Source organism: Erinaceus europaeus, chromosome 1 (genome assembly GCF_950295315.1).
Source record: "Erinaceus europaeus chromosome 1, mEriEur2.1, whole genome shotgun sequence".
Taxonomy (NCBI): Eukaryota; Metazoa; Chordata; class Mammalia; order Eulipotyphla; family Erinaceidae; genus Erinaceus; species Erinaceus europaeus.
Window position 1 is genome coordinate 62,651,701 of NC_080162.1, and position 20,704 is coordinate 62,672,404.

General features: G+C 37.0%; 1 protein-coding gene across 3 annotated transcripts in view; it reads right to left on the minus strand.

Annotated features, from left to right (window-relative positions):
• Positions 1–3,471: 3,471 nt before the first annotated feature.
• BTBD3 (BTB domain containing 3) overlaps positions 3,472–20,704 on the minus strand; it is a 38,826-nt gene continuing 21,593 nt past the window's right edge. For 2 of the 3 annotated variants that reach the window (XM_060186517.1, XM_060186524.1), the window contains exons 2-5: positions 11,596–11,956; positions 11,008–11,098; positions 10,329–10,447; positions 3,472–7,411 (exon numbers count right to left, since the gene is read on the minus strand). In XM_060186517.1, coding sequence (XP_060042500.1) covers positions 6,379–7,411; positions 10,329–10,447; positions 11,008–11,098; positions 11,596–11,738 — 1,386 coding nt within the window. In that variant the 5' untranslated portion in view covers positions 11,739–11,956 and the 3' untranslated portion in view covers positions 3,472–6,378. Of the gene's footprint in view, positions 7,412–10,328; positions 10,448–11,007; positions 11,099–11,595; positions 12,517–20,704 lie in introns of those variants that run through there. The other variant, XM_060186509.1, reaches the window with a different exon arrangement.

The following is a 20,704-nucleotide window of genomic DNA, read 5'->3' on the forward strand; positions in this document are numbered from 1 at the left end:
GGCAGGCAAAGGTCTGTAATTCTTCAAACACTGATAGGTGTCAGTGGTTCCAAAGCTCTGGATGCCAAAGTGCCTGGCCATAGCCAATGTGACTGAGGGGGTAGGCAACTTGCTAACCAATGCAACCATAAATCTGCTGAGCCTCCTTTAAGAGTGCAACTCAGTAGAGACTTTAAACATAGAACGTTAGTTAACAGGTTAACAGAGTTCTGGCTTTACCTCCTTACCAGTGACACCAATTCAATGCAAATGGCCATGTTCCATTTGCTCTCCTTATCAAACAGTTCTGATTTTTGCTGGTATAAGCTATTTTAATATTCAACAAAGAGATCCAAAAGGCCAACAAACATAAGAAAAAAATGCTCCAAGTCATTGACTGTCAGGGAAAATACAAGTAAAGACAATGAGATAGATACCACTTCACTCCTGTGAGAATGTTATACATGAGAAACAACAGCAACAATAAATGCTGGAGAGATTGTGGTGGCAAAGGAATCCTCCTGCACCGTTGGTGGGAATGTGAATTGGTCCAGCCCCTGTGGAAAGCAGTATGCAGAACTCTTAAGAAATCTAGAAGTAAATCTATAACCCTAGAATTCCTCTCCTGGGAATATATCCCAATGAACCAAATACAACTATCCAAAAAGATTTGTGTATACCCATATTCATAGCAGCACAAGTTGTAATAGTCAAAACCTGGAAGCAATCCAGTTGTCCAACAATAGATGAGTGGCTGAGTAAGTTGTGGTATATATACACAATGGAATACCACTCAGCTATTAAGAATGATGAATTCACCATCTTCACCTCATCTTGGATGGAGCTTGAAGGACTCATGTTAAGTGAGATAAGCCAGAAAAGGAAGGAGGATAAATATGGGATGATCTCACTCATAAACAGAAGTTAAAAACATGAACAGAAAAGAAAACACAAAGCACAACTTGGACTGGACTTGGTGGTGTATTGCACCAAAGTAAAGGACTCTGGGGCAGAAGTGGCTCAGGTCCTGGAATGTGATGGTGGGGGACCTAGTTGGGGAGGTTAGTGTTATGCAGAAACTGAGAAGTATTACACATATGCCAACTACTGTATCTTACCTTTTAACTGTAAACCATTAGTCCCCCCAGTAAAGAAAAAAGAATGCTATTCCACACTTAGGCTTACTGCAGTGATAATTGACTATGGACATGTAAAAACAACTACTCAGCTTTAAGATGAAATCTTGCTTTCTGCTACAACATGGATGAAATTGGAAGGGCTTTTACTAAGTGAAATATGTCAAAAGAAGGAGAAATGATCTCACTAACAGATGAAGTTTATGAGACAAAGAAAGGAAACAGAGCAAAACATAAATCAATTCTTATACTACAGCTCTGAGATTATTAAGGTGGAGGGAAGCAGAGACCATGGAGGGAGGCAAAGACTCAGTGCCTTTTGGTAGGAGAGTGGCATATTGATGGTGGGCAACATGTGCTAACATATATTTGGAGGATGTGCTCCCCCGAGAAACCAGCTGACTTGTACATGTTCTTAAGATTTAAAAAAAAAAAAAAAAAACTTTACAGGGGCTGAGTGGTAGCACAGTGGGTTAAATGCATATGGCACAAAGTGCAAGGAAGGCACAAGGATCCGGGTTTGAGCCCTGGCTCCCTACCTGAATGGGATTTGCTTCATAAGCAATGAAGCAGGTCTACAGGTGTCTGTCTTTCTCTCCCTGTCTTCTCCTCCTCTCTCGATCTCTCCTATCTGGCAACAACAGCAACAATAACAACAACAAAAATGACAACAACAAGGGCGACAAGGGCAATAAAATGGAAAAATGGTCTCCAGGAGCAGTGAATTTGTAGTGCAGGAACACCGAGCCCCATTGAAATATTAGTCCCAGCTCATAAGATTGCTACTCAGTGGACATTCAAATAAATAAGCAAATAGGAAATGATTATAAGAACAGCCAGGGTCTGCATAAATGGGAATTACATGTGCTCCACTGACTCTTATCACAAAAGTTCATTAGAAGCAACAAAAAGCAGATGCTCAAATTGGGAAATTATGCCCGAAGATCTTTCTATGGCAAATCTACAGTTGTTAATATCTTAAGATGCTTGGCTGGTGGCAAGGACAGCTGTCACCTTCTAACCACAATTACTTCATCTATCTACCTATTTTTTGATTGAAAAAAATTTCACCAGTGTGTACGCTGATTATGAGAATAAATGAAGCAATTCTAGTTTGAAATTGTGCCTGGTTTTAGTTTTACTATAGGAGATAGTCTAAAAAACATAGGGTAATATGATGTACTGAATACAGTCTTGGTCAATAAATGTAAATAACTCAGAAAAATAAAAATGTCGAAATATATTCATTAGAAATCAAACCTTCACTGAAGCGTCTCAAAGTCACAGAAAGCTCTAATGTCTAAAAAGAAGAACATTTAAGGTTAACTACAGATTTTAAGTATATTTGCTTTCCATATCCTTTTTAAGTTTTACACCATTTAGTTCCTCAGAAATGTTTTTCATGGTTCCAGGTTCATGTCCATGGGTTCTATCTTAGAGTCAACTGGGAGCAAAGTGTAATTTCAGTGACACATGGGTTCTGAGTGTCAACGGGGAGCAAGATCATTTTCAACTATCTTGGGATGAATAAAATAAATACATGAGGATTAAGTTTAAATAATAATAGGGAAGAAATAATGGCTCAGATTTTCTTGGATTAAAAATCTTTGCAATACAGGTTGTATCTGCAATTTAGCTAATGAGAATGGATAATGCTAATTTTCTTACTCTTTGGAATAATTCCAAAAATTCTATGGGCAGGTATGCTGCAGAAAGTAAACACAGAGCAGATTAAGTGATTAAGTAAATGCACAGTGTTTAACAATAAACTCTAGAACAAAGCAATAAAAAGCCACAGAGAGAAAATATATGTACATGTATATAAATTATGTAAGTATATACAGGTGTGCATGTATATACTTGAGATGTGGAACTAGTTGAACACATAAAATATGTTCAAAATTCACATATGGGATTTTTTTTTATTTCTAGACTTAAGCTATTATAATACAACAGAAAGAAAACACTGGTCACAGCTAAAGACAGATGTGCTTCAATATCAGCATCCTTTATGTACAGTGAGATTTATGGACATTTAAGCAACTATAGCATCAGAATATCAGCCAACCAAGAATCCCATCACAGAAATATAAATGCATTTGTTCACTCTTTCTCATTAACAGCCAAGCTTTGAACAATATAATTGATTAGCATACTTATTGTTCTCTTATGTTCTTTTGAGATTTTGCTTCAATTTTTACTTCTCTAAGGATCAAACATAAGTGTTTCTTTAAAATCATCTCTGAAAATGCAGTGGCACCTAAAGTACTGGAATATATATATATATATATATATATATATATATATATATAATTTCAAATACCTACAAAAATGCTAAGGAAAACAAATCTATGAATCAGTTTTGCTTTTTATTTGCATTTAACATGATTATACACATTCATGTGTCTAACAAGATCTGCACTGTTAACATTAAAATACAGTACAATAACATTCAACATGAGGTACTTCATATTTATATATTTTCCTTCATAAATAATGCTGTAAGCTACTAACTGCAAGCACTGATGCACAACTGGCTAGTGTCTTGAATTAGCTGAGCTTACTTAAACACCTTTAAAAAAACAAAAAGACAGTTCAGTGCAATAATTATGTAGAAATTAGACCATTTACTTAAATACTATATTAAAGTATGCTTAAAGAATGTTACATTAGAACTGCTAGCCTAGTTCCCCTCTATCCCCAGTATGAACAATGACAAAGTCTGCCAGATACATTGGGAAAAGCATCTAGAATATTTAGTCTAATAAAGTTGTCTTTATACACTAGGGTTGCCTGCTTTGTCAGAGCAATGGTTTCTAGTTTAAAAGCTACGAACTTTGAAGTTACCAAAGAAAACAAAGCCAGCACATTAGCCTTCATTCCATGATGCTGAAAATGCAGGAGGGAGAATAAGGTTTAACATAGAAAATTTCTTAATCTAAATGCAATTTTCAAATTTAACCCACAGTTTTCAGCACCAACCAGATAGATGGTGGATGTCTTGCAATATAGTAGATAATATAAAATTAAGTTTTCTATACCCAGTGTATAGATAAGGTGGCTTTCACCCAGCAGTTCCTTAGACACATGAAGGGAAGCTAGCTAACAGCAGCAGGGACATTGAGAGCTTATGAATGGACAATCTTCACTCTATATTGTCAGGTCGACCTCAACATTCTGCTAATGAGATTAGTGCTATGTAAAGTTTCTTCTCCTGTGGCTTAAAAATGAGTGCCTTCTGATCAGGTATAAAGTCTACCGATTTGCACAGTGGCTATAAGCTACTGAAATATTTTACCATAATTTTAAAATAAAATCCTTTCTAGAAGTACTTTTTCAATTGGAAGTATACCTTTATTTCATTATGCTTTGCCAAAACTGTCACCTTCCTTGCTCTAATAGTCTAAGAAATTATTAATAATTGCTAAATAATTTTGGAAAGTTGTCCTGGGAATACTCAAGTATAGTCACCAGTAACAGCTTTTGATCATCTACGGTAGGTAATGGCAAAGACGGTTAAAACTTCTCCCATAATCCAGTGTTCTCTTCCACTGGGGAAGTGGGCCAAAGGCAACACACCTATGTCTACAAGGAAGAGATGGCCCAGAAACACAGTGAATAAGTTAAGGGCAGTCACTCACTGGGGCCTTGCTGGAGCCAGCAGGGGGACTAATTCTGTCCCACTTCTCACTGGCCAGGTAGGGAGGAGACAATTCCTGAGTCAGCAAATGCACCTGCATGTGCATGAGTGGCCATGCACACAAACCCACCCCAAGACTAACCCCTTGCTTCAGCCAAGCCAGCTACAGGCTTGTAGAGCAGGAGAAGGAGGTGGCCAGGGACCACACTCTGGGTGGCAAGGGAAGCCATCTCAGGATCACAATGAGCAGAAAAGCTGCCCAAAACACATTGGATACTTCAACTGGAAGTGAACATATTGGACACAACCAGGGTTACAGGCACTAAACCAACACAAGCCATTATTGAAGGAGAATTTTTGGATGAGTGCTTCCCTCCTTTGTTTACATTTTCCATGGACAAACAAGAGAGCTGGATGTGATGCTGATGTAATGAATAGTAGGTATAATCAAGTTTATCACTCTAGATCATTTTAAGACCCTGTAGAAATATATTGGCACTTTAAAGATGGCCAGAGGCCAGATTCTAGCAGTGTAGAAACAGGACAGAATCACAATAAACTAAAAGGATAGAATGTGGTCAAAGTTGTCAGGTAAAGTCTGTTGCAAAAAAAAAGTCAATGAGAAAAAGTATTGCATTACATTAACATTTAGTGCTATGAAACTAATTTCTTCCTCTAACCTAAAGAATTATTTGGTCCTCTTTTAAGGAGAATATGAATCCTACACAGTATAGCTTAAAAAGAAAGTAAATGATGGGACTCACATAAGCTAAGTGGAAAGAAAAGAGTTCAATCTTTTCAAACTGTGTATTATAATGTTCCATCAATTAAGTTAGTTGTAGTATGGGACAATTTTAGGTCTCGTTTAAAAATTTTTGTTTTAAATAGGTCTGAAACTTTCTTGTAGTGTCAACAAAATTTATAACTAAGTTACTTAAAAATATCAGTGCTACAATATTTTAGCTTCTAAACTAAAAGAATATGAATATGTGTGGTCAAAAATCACACCCTAAACAAGCATCCAATTTCCATTTTTTCACTGGTAATTCATAGCACTTTAAATACGACACTGTTGTGAATTGAGGACTCAAAAAAAGTAATGTCCAAAAGTGAAATAAAATATATAAAAGAGAACTAAGTAAGACCTAAATATGACTATTTTCTAAATTATTGTGATGAAGTAAAACTTCTTTCAAAATTGTACAGAGGTTTATCTGTTAATTTGGAGGTGGGGGTTATTTAAAAATAATTTTGGCATTCTTCTTTTAGACTATTTTTATCTGTCAAAATAAAGCCCTAAAGAAAATTCAAAGTGACCCAAAGATTTTCTTACCAGAAACAAAACTGGGAGGTCAGTAGGGCACTGGGAAAAGACCACAAACTCTCCCCAGGTGTATAGATGCAACTCTGAAAACCGCAAAGCTTTAATAAGAAGTTGGCTCTTTTAAGCATATAGTTAAAAGCTGAATGCTGCATTTTTGCCTGTACATAACTAAAAGGTTGAAAGAAATTAGAAATTGCCTTTAGCTTCATTCATTACAAATTACCTGTGCTGATCACATATCTGCAGATGAGCTAAGCATCAAGCAAGTAGGAACCAGATGTGCATCTTAGAGCTCTATTTCAAGCATAGAATATAAGCTCGGGGATCTGCCCTCCCTGTACCCCAGTGCCATTGGTACTATCTGAGGAGCACTGAAACTGGACTGTCACTTTGCCACACTGAACTTCCGTCATGCCTTCTTGTCCAAAGTAACTCAGTTCATTACCATCCAGTATCACACTGGCTGTGTAGAAGGTGTCTGGTTCGATTTGCACTGGGTACTCAAACCACACAGGAAAGGTATTGCTGGAGCCATCTGAGAAGTACTTACTCAAGTTCTGCCCCAGGACAACACCCTGCCGCTTGAGTTCAATCTTGGCACTGTACTCTGCAGAGCCACAGCTGGAGCCATAAAGCCCAAAGCCAGCGATGAACACTCTCTTATCAACTGCAAACTGGATGCTGTCACAGCGGCCCCGGTAGCGCCACTGGTTACTCCGATAAGCACACGACTGGAACCGGTGACAACGCTGTGGCACAAGGCCCTTGCGGGCTTTACTCACAAACTGCAACTCGGGCTTTTTGGCTGCAGTGTACCAGAGAAAAATGTCATTAGTCTCATTGAGAGTTAGGACTCCGGACTGTGCAGCACCATTTGCAAAGTCATCCAGGGCCATTGTGGGTATGCGGATCAAATAAAGTGCCTTTCCAAGGACCTTGCGTTTATTTTCAATACTCGAAGCTAGGTCTTGCCGCTGGCATTCTACTTCAGCCCAGTTGAGAGCTGCCTCAAAAACCACAATTTCTTTGGCATTCAGAGTTTCCCTGCGGAGGATACTTTCTAGTGTCTGGAAGTCAATATCGCAGAATCCCTCAGACTTGAGTGCTAACTCAGCCTGGGCGTCAATCACCTCCCAGCATCGCTGTGTCAGGTCAGGCTCCTCGAACAAGCAGCTCTGGGATAGAAGCACACAGGCATTCTTAGCGCTCAGGCTGGTCTCCAGGAAATTAACACAGGCTCTGGCTAGGTGAGGAACAATGTACTTTTTGGCAGCATAGAGAGTGGCTAGCACTGTGTCAGCAGCCAAGTCAATTTCATCACAATAGATATATCTGAAAGAAAGTGCACATCATGTAAATGAAATTTCCACAAAATGGGTGTGTCCAGTAAGAAAAGATGCAATTATTCTCAAGAAAATCATTTTCTATGACAGGTATTATGAACATTTTTAGAAATTAAAGAAATGTGAAATATATTCATAAATTATTAATACTCCAACTCAGTAGGCAACTGTGCATAATTAAAAACATTAACCCTGTGTTACTATTCTAACCTCTATTGTATAAGCCACATTCAGTGTCTTCTAAAGGAAGGGAGGAAGGGTATCTCACTAATAAGAAAGATTTTAAAATGCATATCAGAAATGATTAATGTTAGAAAAAAATAGGAAAATTCTAAAATACTAAATGCAATCAAAATATCTCACTCCCATGTTTCAGAAGATATATATAGTTTAAGACTTTTCTACACAGTTAGATAAAAACAAATGCCTTTTAATACTATGCTGTTAGCAATGACGGTATTTTAACTAGCACTAGATATAACCTATTTTTCCCCTAAAAACAAAATAGAACTCCATATTATACAGTTTAAGTAGTTCCAAGTTCAATAGGTTTTCAAATATGAATGTTGGTACTATCTTTCAGCTTTACATAGAATCCAACACAAGCTTTTGTGTTTTTTTAACTCTAAACTTTCTTCTGCCTTACACATTTTCTTCAGAATGTGAGAGTATATTATTTCCAAGTATAACTAATTTAAAGGCAACAAAAGGAAGCCTTTTAGTGCTTCTAATTGAGGTGCTATTTCTTGGTGATTGAGGGATATGGTTACTGTCTCCCAAAATAGTACGTAAAAGTTGATAGCTTCTTTAGATAGCTATGGTTGACTAAGAAACACTGAGAATGATGTGTGTGTGAAAAATACATACTGATAATACATGAAGTTTAATTTTTTATAGTTATAATGTCTAGGTACTTGCTGTGAGTATTTTCTTAGTGAAATATACATAACAAGAAATTAGTAATGTCTTTTATGAAGAAGCATGAAAATACAATGGCCATGAAGGGGGGAGGGGAGGCGGTGGAGGTAAGCCTCTTAATCACAACCGGAACCTGTATTTTTGTTCTTTAGCAATCCTATCTCTGATAGGCTAAGCCAGCCACCACTAGTTATAGTGCTGACAAAATGCCTGCAGCTAAGTGATGCTCTGACCAAAGAATGAGGATCTTGAAGGATTCTGGAGCACAGTCAGCACTTGATAGCTCTTAACCCAAAACTCAAGTAAACAGTCATCACTTTTTCTTGGAAACCTCTTTTCCAAGAATAATTGCTACTCATCCTCAAAGCAGAAGTGAGGGATACCTGACCTTCACCTTTACTACACCAAGGAACAATGTGATCTTGATCAGTTATGGTACAACAGCAGCAAATGACACCTTATACATTTCTGATACTTATGTGAACTGTAAATATAATTGAAAATCTGTATTGAGATATATTTCAGGTAGCACATTTGTCAGAAAAACTGTTAAGTGACTGATCAAATGACTTAAGTGAAATGCAAGAGTGATACATATGCTTCTTATGTTTCCTAATTATCTGGAAGACAAACATTCTACTGGCATGTGGTGAGGCCAAAATACTGAACTAGTTAGTGTTAGCATTCTCCTCTGCAACAGAAAAGCCACAGATACATGGCTGACTTTACTGGAAAAACAAGGTCCTTACCAGTAAAATGGTCATATCTAGATACTTATCTACCTATCTATATCTTTAAGATTACAAAAGCCACAAAATAATGGTTGGTTGAGATTGGTGGATTAGGTTACATCATGGTACTTTACAAGATCACTTGCCTTTAGTCTAACTCCTGTTGTGAAAGCTATGATCAACAGCAGTTACCAATAGACTTTAAACAATGAATACAAATAAAGAATTAAACACTTTAAAAATCCTAAACTGTAGTATTCCTTTTGCAGTAGGCAGCAGGTAAGAGTTAACAGTATTTTAATAATCTGTGGGATAATTATTCAACTTACTGTCCATTTATATAAATTTTTTCAACATACACTGGACTTGTTCCAGTGAACTAAAATCTTCATAGCAGCAGGTAACCTTAACTCAGACATACTTTAGGTTTGATAGAATAAGAATTAACATTGAAATATTATTTTTAATCACATAGTGGACTGCAACACTGCTTTAGTACTATCCCTGTCAAAGAAATGGATTCTATTTATCTTGTTAATTATGTACTGGATTCTAAAAAAAATTATATCAAACTATTTTCTAAAAGCAAATATATACCATGTCTTACAGCTTTACATTTCTGTTTTAGCAATACAAGTTTACCATATGAATCCCTGTGAACTATTAAAAACCTATTCATTTTTTTTCAAATACTTCTCTCTCAAAGGCAAATACTTCTTATTCTTGAGAAACTATCTATTTTATAGTAGAGTGTGTATATGTGTCTATATCTGTGCTGAAAGGAAGCAAAAACTCCAAAAAAACCAGAAATTTTTTAACTAGTCATATTTAAGCACAGGATATGATTACTAGAATTATGAAGCAAAATAATAATAGTAATAATTGTAGTAGTTTATGTCTTTAAAGAATTCATACACAATGCTTTCACTGAGAATATACTATAGTAGATGATAAATGCACCAAGAAGGGTGTTTGTATTTTGATTTTTAAAAGTTAAAATTCCCATCACTACACATGCCATTTGTCTGCAAATCCAACCAAGGTGTGCTATGAAATCCCTGCATCACTTCAAGTGCCTCTCACCAAAAGATACCAAGCAGTTTTCTCCAACAACATTTATAAGGTAAGCAGCACACTCTTTCTTCATCAGTTTTCCTTTTTATTTTTTGTTACACAGAGCTCATATTTAACTGTGAAACCAGCAGAGCACAAATACAGCATAAACAAACTCTTTCCAAACATATGAGTGATGCTTACTTCAGCATAGCGAGAAAAGCAGCAGGTTCAACATCTGGTATACGAATTTCATCTTTGTCCTCAGCAAGTTCTCCATAAAACATTGCATGGAACACAGAGCTCCCAACAGCTAAAACATACTGCGGAAAAAGGGAAACCTTATTTCATGCACTAAATTGAAAACATTTCAGCAAATCAGGAAAAAGAACTCAAAGTGATTCAGTTCAGTGGACACAGAGCACTTAAAACCTGCTTTTTTAAAAAAAAAAAGTCATGGTATAGCGTATCTTGCTATGAAAGTGATCTTCACGCAAATCAGTGCCTCTGCTATTAATTATCTCAAGGCTTTAACAGATTAATGCACAAGTTCCTTCATTACAAAGTAAACAAAATAAAAGCTTATCTAGCTTATTTTTAGAAGGATAAACAACGTATGACTTTCCTAATCTATCACAACTTTCATGGCTGGAAAGTTAAGAGGGCAGTTTTTGTGTGGGATATAAAGAAGGGTAGAAGGAAACAAAGAGGAAAAATAAGCATGGCCAACGCTCTTTGGAGAGGCAGTGCTTTGCTTGTGATCTGGTGAAACATTCACTGTCTGCTACCGGCAGGCTGCCCACCCCAAGTTCCAGGGTTATTGAGAGGGTCCTCCTTTGTGCGAAACAGACAGTACTAAACCAGTAATGCAGCTGTTGCTTACTTTGTGTCCTGGCAACCGCTGAGTCCCACCTGGTGGCCCAACCACAAAATGTACATCTGCCATCAAATCATTATTGAACATCACCGCATTTCTATAAACAGAAGCAATTTGTTAATTTACAGCAGCCAGCATTTTTAATAGCCCCCTACCAAAATAAAAAACCCACAAAAGACTCACAAGGCAAGCAACAGTTTAATAATTTCAGAGTAAAACTACAACTAAAGTTCCAAGTAAACAACTGTGTTTGTAATCATTACTAATATAAGAAGAAGCAACTTAAGTTTAAAAAAAAAGATTAACCAAACTCTTACTTAGGCTAAGGACAAATAAAATGTTTCTATCTTCTATAGTCCCTAGATATGATCCCATCAAATAAATGTTACAGCTTGCAAAACATTTTTTTTTTTATCTAAGAGGAAAACAGCTGTACTGTTTTGGAAAAAATACAAGGCAGTTTTCCATTACCAATAAAGCTTCTGGGGGAAAGAGGAAACAGGTTTACATTAAAATACATTATAGGTTGTACAAATGCTGAAAGTCCAACAGAGGAAAACTTTTAAAAAGTAAGCATGCTGGCCCAGGACTTACCTCTCTCTAATGGTGGGGTAGAGCCCCTGCCAATTTGGGGCTGGAATAAGGTTATTGTTACTGAGATTCTGCTGGTGGAACTGCTGGACAGTGGTGGTGCTGGAGTTGGCTGGTTTTTTACGGGGAAATATATCAGCAGCCATCTTCTTCTTCTTTTTAGTCTTCAAGGTAATTATTTCATAACAAACTGGGGGCAACTTGCTGCTGTTGCTGTTGCTGCTGCTGCTGCTGCTGCTGCTGCTGCTGCTGCTGCTGCTGCTGCTGCTGCTGCTGCTGCTGCTGCTGCTGCTGCTGCTGGTGGTGGTGGTGGTGGTGGTATTTGTTTTCTTTGAGCTTTTCTTGGATCTGTTCTTTACCGTCTCTGGAAGCATCAAGAAGAAGGTAAGACATTTCATGTTCTTTTCCTTGTCATCTACCATGAGTACAGTAGGTCTCTCTTTATAGCCAGATATCCCAAATTGGTGTGCACATCAAGGAAAACGAGGACGGCATGAGCTAAGATGTTTAGTGAAACTAACAAGCTGATATTTTTGCTTCTTTTCTCAGCCGGGAAGGTGACCTTTTCACTATGTAGAATTGAAACTGGCTTTAAGTTTTATCCAGCACTGGGTCTGCTAAGTACATCCCCATCATGATTCCTGTTTCTCTTATTTCCTCATAAAAATAACCCAGTTTCCTAGATCACCTGAGAATGCTACACTAAGCAAAGATGACAGGCAAAGAGCTGTAGCACTTGTTTCCTGAATTAGGTTAGCAAGATCTGCTAGAGCCGTGCGAGAGTCTGTTCAGCCCGCTGAAGTTGTGTGGTGAATGGATGGGGAGAGTAGGTATTACAGCCCTGCAGATGGAGTCAGACAGCCAGAGCTCGGAGCCAATAGCTGAAGTCACCAATCATGATTGGACCAAGCAAAACAGTGACACCTATTGTAACGTGCATAGTTCTGATGTTAAAGGAACAGCAATTGTATTCTTGTGTCTTACTGTATTACTGTAGACTTGAAATAATATAAACAACTTATGAAATATATTCTAAAACAAGAAGAGAAGAATTTATGCCTACAGGTTTTTTTCCAGTAGCTTTACATTTTTGTTTCCCCAGTAAAACAAGCAGAATTAACTAACAAAGGGGGGGAAGTGATATGTACTTTATATTTCTAGTATTTTTTTTTAATTAGCAGTCTTTTGTTTTAAATACTTCAAATAAAATCCTCCATTTTATTCCCTAAAAATAGAGTGTTAGAAACAAAAATCACATTTATTGCAGCTTAAGGGGGTGGGGTATTTTTTTTTCACTCTCCATGAATACATGATAGTGCAGAGAATGAGGCCATGTATTCATTTTACCTCTTAATGTTTTCTAGCTCCTATAATGATCTTTGACAGGAGTTCCAGATCACGAAACACTGATAGTTAGACTAAGATTAGACCAGCAGGTATACTTGCATTAAGACACAAGACAAATTCTAGATGTAAAAAAAATAAGATTTAAGCAAAATAAAGTAATCAGTGTTTAAAGGTTATAATTTACTTTAAACATGTCAGATGGGGCAACATTTAGGATATCAAAACCCCAACTTAAATTAGTGTTTTGGCTAAAATTAGTCTTATCACAGTGTTAGAGTAAATAAATTACAATTTCTGATACAAAATGTTCAGACTAAAAATGTATTTATGTGCTAATGCAAGTTTTTCTCTACTTTGAATCAAAATTGTGATTTTTATACATATGATTCCTCCAACCACTTCTAGCCTTGCTGAATAATAAAAAAACACCTCATGTAGGTTTCACACAAGCTTATTTATTTCCAAAGAGGGACTAATGAGATTTCATCTCACCCCTATTTGTATTACTCTCATTTGTTCAAAGTACAGAGACCATTTGCTACTTCCACCCCCAATCTAATGCACCCTTCAAGACTATAACAAGCCTTAATTGTTACATAGCATTCATCTGAATAATGACTGTATGAAAGATAGATGGGGTTCAACAATTAAGAATTACGATTGTTATGGTACAGAATAATCCACTAAAGTCAACACTCTAGAAATAAGACTTTAGATCCGTAAGGTTCCTAAAGACACCAAATTGAAGCTAGAGATGTGTTTTATTAATTTTTTTTTACTGCTAGCATTGTCCTTAAAACTGTTTGCAAAGCCACTGCCTGACAGACTGTGACACATTGTTTGGCACAAGCTTATTTATCCTCATTTTAGCTCATCCCTCCTTGTTTACTACTATTAGCATGTTCTGTTCCCTGTCACTGGGCTACCACAAACAGACATGTATGAATACTTCTAAACCACCTTCAAACTCATTTTAACACAACAGCAGCAAATAAATTCCTATTTAAATCGGTGTGTATGTGTGTGTGTGTGTCCAGGATACCAAGGCTGACTTTTAAAAAATTTCACACACATGGGGGCTGGGTAGTGGCGAACCTGGTTGAGTGCATGTATTACAATACGCAAGCACCCAGGTTCGAGCCCCCGGCCCCCACCTCCAAAGAGAAAGCTTTACAGCTTTACGAGAGGTGAAGCAGGACTGCAGGTGTCTCTTTGTCTCTCTCCCTTTCTATCACCCCCCTCCCTCTTGATTTCCAGCTGTCTCTATACAATAAATAAAGATAATAATAATGAAAAAACAGTTTAAAAAATTTACACACACACACACACACACACACACACACGCAGTACCACTCCACCATTCATAAAGTATCCCCCAGTGTTGTGTCTTGAACTGGGGGACTTGAGCGTGGTACAGTGTGTAGAGTGTGAGCTATCTCCCAGTGTATGAGCTCCTATTTGACCAAACTATTTGGAATATAGTTAAGAATAAACTACATTCCATTTATTTGTCTCTGAACTCCCTTACCACCTAGGAAAGCCTCCGTGACAGGGAAGAACATCTGAGTGGAGTTAATCTCAGATGGACCTCTAACATAGTACTCAGCTCTTTAGGTCAAAAGTTATCAATTAGAATAGGAAGAGAAAGGAGCTGCTTTGAGGTACCGTCAATCTAACAATTGGCAGCTAGGCAACATAGAACATGGAATAAACATTGAAACAAGAACTTAGGAGGTCTTTGTAGTTTTTATTCATTTCACCTACAGCTCAACATTTCTCTCACCTCCCAAAACCATTTATTTTATATCACTAAAATAAAGAAAAAGATAAATACTCTATATATAAAAGTTTAAGAAAACAACACGCTATTCAATACTATAGACAATGTACTTTGTGAGATTAATGGTGGTATTACTTGGAAAAGAAAGTTTTGTGGAAAAGTCTTAAAATAATAGTTAAAGAAGTAGTGGTAAGCCAGAATGACCTAGAATCATGTCTGCAGAATGACATTAATATGCAGAATATTGAGCATGGCTTCTATAAAGATATATCCTTAACTACAGAAAGAAGTTTTTATTTCCACAGACAATTTGAAAAGCATGAAAATATCACTGAATTCAAAGCAATGGAAAACTTATTTGGAACTCCCTTTTTTTGACATGCAAACAAAATGGGTAAAATAAGATGCTTGTTACTAAAGGTAGTCCAAGCAGCACCTCCCATGAGCCCATCAGAAGTCTGGAATTTCAGCCAGATTCTGGATCAAAATGTGCCTTTTTAACTTCCTAGGTAATGTGCATGACATACAAGTTTGGTAAAATCTTTTATAGATAGCTGGGGAATGCTATAGGGTTTCTAATGACTTTGTGTCAACATCTGGTACCATATCATGCATTCAACTATTAAAGTAAGGAAATTTCAAAATAATTTGGTTTAGGGGGGAAAAACTGCCACATTTTGTACTGTTCTGAAATCCCTGTTAGATCCTTTTAAACATTCTAAAATGCATATATACTCTATCTGTAAAAATTAGATTTGCATACATTCAAAGTGACAAGTACCAAATATATCTGTCACCTCTCTGGAAAAATAGCTTAATCTGAGATTACTTTAAAAGATAATGATAGGGCTAGGGAGACAGCATAATGATTATGCAAAAAGACTTCCATGCCTGAGACTGTGATCCCAGGTTCAATCCCCAGCACCCCCATGAGCCAGTACTGAGCAGTGCTCTGGTCTTTTTCTCTCTTTCATTAAAATAAAAATCAATAATTTTTTTAAAAAATTGTTTTTCAAAGATGAGGACAGACCATTTTAGTAGGAAAAATAAAGGTTTAAAGTATGCCAACTACAAAGGAGATAAGCCGCTTGATATTTTTAAATTATCTGTACTTCACAATTCTATTTAAGAAAATTAGTTACCAAGTTATCTGATTCAGTCCTGGCTTGGCCACTTAAATAAAAATAATGGGAGGAGAAAGGGAGTTCTGAATAAGTTATTTAGGCTTTAAGGGTGTTTCCTCAACTACAAAATGAAGAGGTTCATTTAGACTAGGTGAGTGTTTTTCAAACCTACCCTTGATTCACACAAATACTAATAACATGGGAAAAGTTCACAAAAGGGGGCCGGGCGATAGCACAGCGGGTTAAGCGCACTTGGCGTAAAGCTCAAGAGCCTGAGGTAAGGATCCAGGCTCAAGCCCCAGGCTCAAGCCCCAGGCTCCCCACCTGCAAGGGGTTTGCCTCACAAGTGATGAAGCAGGTTTCAGGTGTCTATCTTTCTCTCCCCCTCTCTGTCTTCTCTAGCTCTCCCGATTTCTCTCTGTCCTATCCCACAGAAACAACAAGGGCAAGAAAACATGGGAAAAAATGGCCTCTAGGAGCAGTGGATTCGTAGTGCAGGCACTGAGACCCAGAGATAACTATGGAGACAAAAAAAAAGTTCACAAAATAAAACTTACTCTCAGCATGTTGCAATTCACACCTTTATCTTTTTCTTTTTTTCTTTTGCTTCTTAGTGCTTCAGATCATCCTATCGACCTCTGACGGTTTGACAAACATCCTACCTTCATTTAGCAGAAATTTGTATATTCAGTTTGGGGCTTGAATGAGGAACTGAAAGGGGATTCCACTTTCCTAACTAAATAAGAGAACTAGCTAGATATGGAGAAGATCAAAGGATCTGTGCAAAAGTTCACAACTAACTTATGGGACAACATCTAGACATGAATGAAGATGGTCTCACTGTTTGCCTGATTTTGCCTATTCCATTTGAATTCTTACCTACAGTAGTATGCTCGCATCCTTACACAATGCTTCATGTCTTCATGTGTCTAATATACTTAAGAAAATATATGTGCGAAACTTACAGAACTGATAACCAGGAATATGCATACTCCTCACCCTGACACAAAAGAGTTTTACATGGGCAATTTCTGGAAAGCAATGGAAAGGAGCTACAATAAAAAGGCACACAAAAATATAAAATCCACAAGGAAAATGATTATAATCAGAAGAGGCTCTCCATGTAAAATGCAAGTTAGAAAACCAGCATATTCTTTGTCAACACCTAACAAACCTGGAAACTCTTGTTTAGCTTGTCCAACTTTGGGCTTCTTGTCTGGACTTGCTTTTGGTTTACTACAAGGCACTAAAAACAGCTACAGTAGTGAAGTTAACCTGAGGCTTAAATAAGGTAGTGTGGACTAAATAAATTATAACTTCTAAAAAGTATTGCTAGAATATAACTGAGAAATATAATTTAACTTGTTTAAGTCATGGAGGAACAATATGCTTTTTATGCTTACCTTTCTCTTCATTTATTTTTAAATTATTTTAGGTTACTTATTGGGTAGAGACAATCAGAAATCGAGAGGGAAGGAGGTGATAAAGAGGAAGAGAAACACCTGCAGTTCTGTTTTCACCACTCCCAAAGCTTTCCTCCGTGGGCAGAGACTAAGGGCTCAATCCTGGGTCCTTGAGCATTATAATGTGTGCTCAACCCCATGCACCACTTTCCCAGTCCCCCTTTCTCTTCATTAATGAACACAAGTTACACTTGTGATTTGGAAGTTAAAAAAAAAAAAAAAAAAAAAAAAGAGTAAGGCCGAATTTTAGCTGTCCCTAAAGATAGTGGCAGCTATTCTAAAAACAGACTATAGGCTTTCTAAGTTTGAAAATGAATATGAATTCAAAGACCAGCAAAATAATATATATATTTTTTTTTTAAAAAGCAAGAGCTCATAATAAGTGATCTTAATTTAGTTACTTAGTATGTAAGTATCATCTTCCTCATGATCATTTTATTTAATCCATCCCACTCAGGTTTATTATGATGGCAATATAGCAAGTTTGTGAAAGTAGTTCCGCAATGTTAAGCTTTCACTATTAGTAGCATTTATACCCAAAGCAGGAAATATTTGTGATACAATCTCCCAAAGCACAAAGAAATAAGAATAATAATCTGGCTCTCTGCCTTTGTAATCTTCCAACGTTCCACAGCTACTGACATTTCATCCTAACTGCAGGCTTGCTCTAGCCTTACCCACCAGTCAAGCAGGTCCTAGGGTGCTACAGATCTTGTGACTGAGGTTCAATAATCAACATTCATGCTCTGCACTGTGTTCACACCACCACCCAACCCATGAATCAACATCTGGAACACACACACCACCAGGTTGAGCGTCCAGTGGACTTTGAATGTACAAATATCACCAGATGCCCTGCTGTACCCACCTTCGAAGGGTCTGGACCCCCAGGCTTAAGTATTCTACCTAACCACGCAACAAAGTCTACACAGCAACTCAGTTTGGCCTCATTTAACAATGACCTGATGGTCTGAATTCTAACACCAAAGGAACCAAAGGTAAACATCAGGGCAAGGCGTACTACAATACTAGCTAGAAAGATGAGGCTAATGAAATTTCACTGTCATCTCCCTTTGACTGCACAGTACCATAAACCTTAAATTGTGCTGTAAATTGTGTGTGTTTGAGTGTGTGACTGCACATACCAGCCCCAAAGGAGAAAACAGCAATTATCTCACAGCAAGAATGGCTTGACTTTGGGAGTATGGATCGACCTGCCAACACCCATGTTCAGCGGGGAAGCAATTACAGAGGCCAGACCTTCCACCTTTTGTACCCCATAATGTCCCTTGGTCCATGCTCCCAGAGATATAAAGAATAGGATGTCATCAGGATGCCGGCCAGGCTTCCCTGGATTGAAGACCCCACCAATGTGTCCTGGAGCTCCGATTCCCCAGAGACCCACCCTACTACGGAAAGAGAGAGGCAGACTGGGAGTATGGACCAACCAGTCAATGCCCATGTTCAGCGGGGAAGCAATTACAGAAGCCAGACCTTCCACCTTCTACAACCCACAATGACCCTGGGTCCATGCTCCCAGAGGGATAGAGAGTGGGAAAGCTATCAGGGGAGGGCGTGGGATATGGAGATTGGGTGGTGGGAATTGTGTGGAGTTGTCCTACCCTATGGTTCTGTTAATTAATCCTTTCTTAAAAAAAAAAAGAATAGGAAATCTATCAGGGGAGGGGATCGGATAGGGAGTTCTGGTGGTGGGAACTGTGTGGAGTTGTACCCCTCTTATCCTATGGTTTTTGTCAGTGTTTCCTTTTTATAAATAAAAATTACATATAATAATAAAAAAAAAAGAATGGCTTGACTCTTTTCTTATGGCATGTAATACATTGATTATTATTGGTCTGTGCATCTTGTTTGGAATACTACTTTATATAAATGCAAGTTATCCTCAATCATGTGCTAAATGATATGACCCAGAAAGGAAATATATAAAGTTACTGATCCCCACACCCCTTAACTTTGAAACTAGCTTATAATTGATGGGGCTTTATGAGTATGACTATTAAGCTGTTTTCTTCCATTTCTTGTTGGTACACAAAATAATGTACTTTACATCTTATTAACTGCCAGCAAAATATATACAATTCAACAGAAAGAAAAGAATCTCTTTTTAAGTCAGTTAATTATTCCCCTAACCAGGCAAGAAAATGTCTCAAAATTCTGTCTTAAGTACATTAGAATAATTGAAGTTTTATCAAGTAGTTATTTGATAAAGTATATAATCACAATTCTCAATTGAGACTGCTGCTATGACAACCAATGATATGGTAGAAAGTCTAGATGTAAATTCTAAAATAAGAATTGAATTTCCATCTCTATGACTGTTCAAGAGTTCCAACATTAGCATTATGTATTTCTAGCATTTTTCTCAAAGCACACAACTATCTATGTACCAAAAATATCTTGAAAATAAGATTTACAGGCTCCCTGCTTATATGTATTTTTAATGAAAGACTGTTTTGCACTATTTGGAAAAGTTATCTTTTCCATTGAATATATGAAATGGTAAGAGAAAAAATAGTCAAGAGAGCCCTTAAATGAGCAGATATGCTGTCTCAGTGTTAATTATTAATGGGGCAAGGATCATAAACCAATTTCCCCAACATCCACAGTTCTCACTATAAAACCTATACAAGATTTCAAAAATATATATGTCTAAATACAAGCTGCTTAAATGTGCTATTGTAGCCTTCTCCATTCAAGGGTGCTTAGGGATATTGTTCGACTTTTCAATTTATTACCAGCCACTTACACTGAAGTTATGATTCAAATAATCTTAGACTTTAAATTCCTGTCACTGTAGCATGAAAAGGAAAGGTTTGATAAGGTTAAGGCCAAGGAGGTAGAAAGACTATTTTAGCTGTACAGAAAAGATCAGCTACCGATTTTGTGTTTTGACCATTATTATACACACATTTATAAGGACCTGGATTAAGTATATATTTTTACAGCATATGCGATAAGAATGAAATAATTATTTTAACAATTATTTAAACAAGACCTGAAAATATGGAATTTGCTACACTGAGAAAAATCGGCAATTTCTGGGAAAATTGGTAAAACGTGCACACACACAATTTCAAATCCAATTTATACCATCTTTCTGGAGTGAAGACTACCAAATGAAAAGTGAAAGCCATATAATTTCTAAACTGAGTCATAAAATACTCAACAAAAAAATTCAAGTAGAATTAGAAGTCTGTGACACAAGGTTATTACAGAAACAAGTTACTGGCAAAAACTCAAAATAAGATCTATTCTCAGTCCAAATTTAAAAATATGTTTTATGTTATTTTTAAGTCACTTTGAAACATACAATTTTCCACTACTGTTGGGAAGGATGCAATATAAAAAGCACATTGTGCTGTAAATGTTGGCATGAC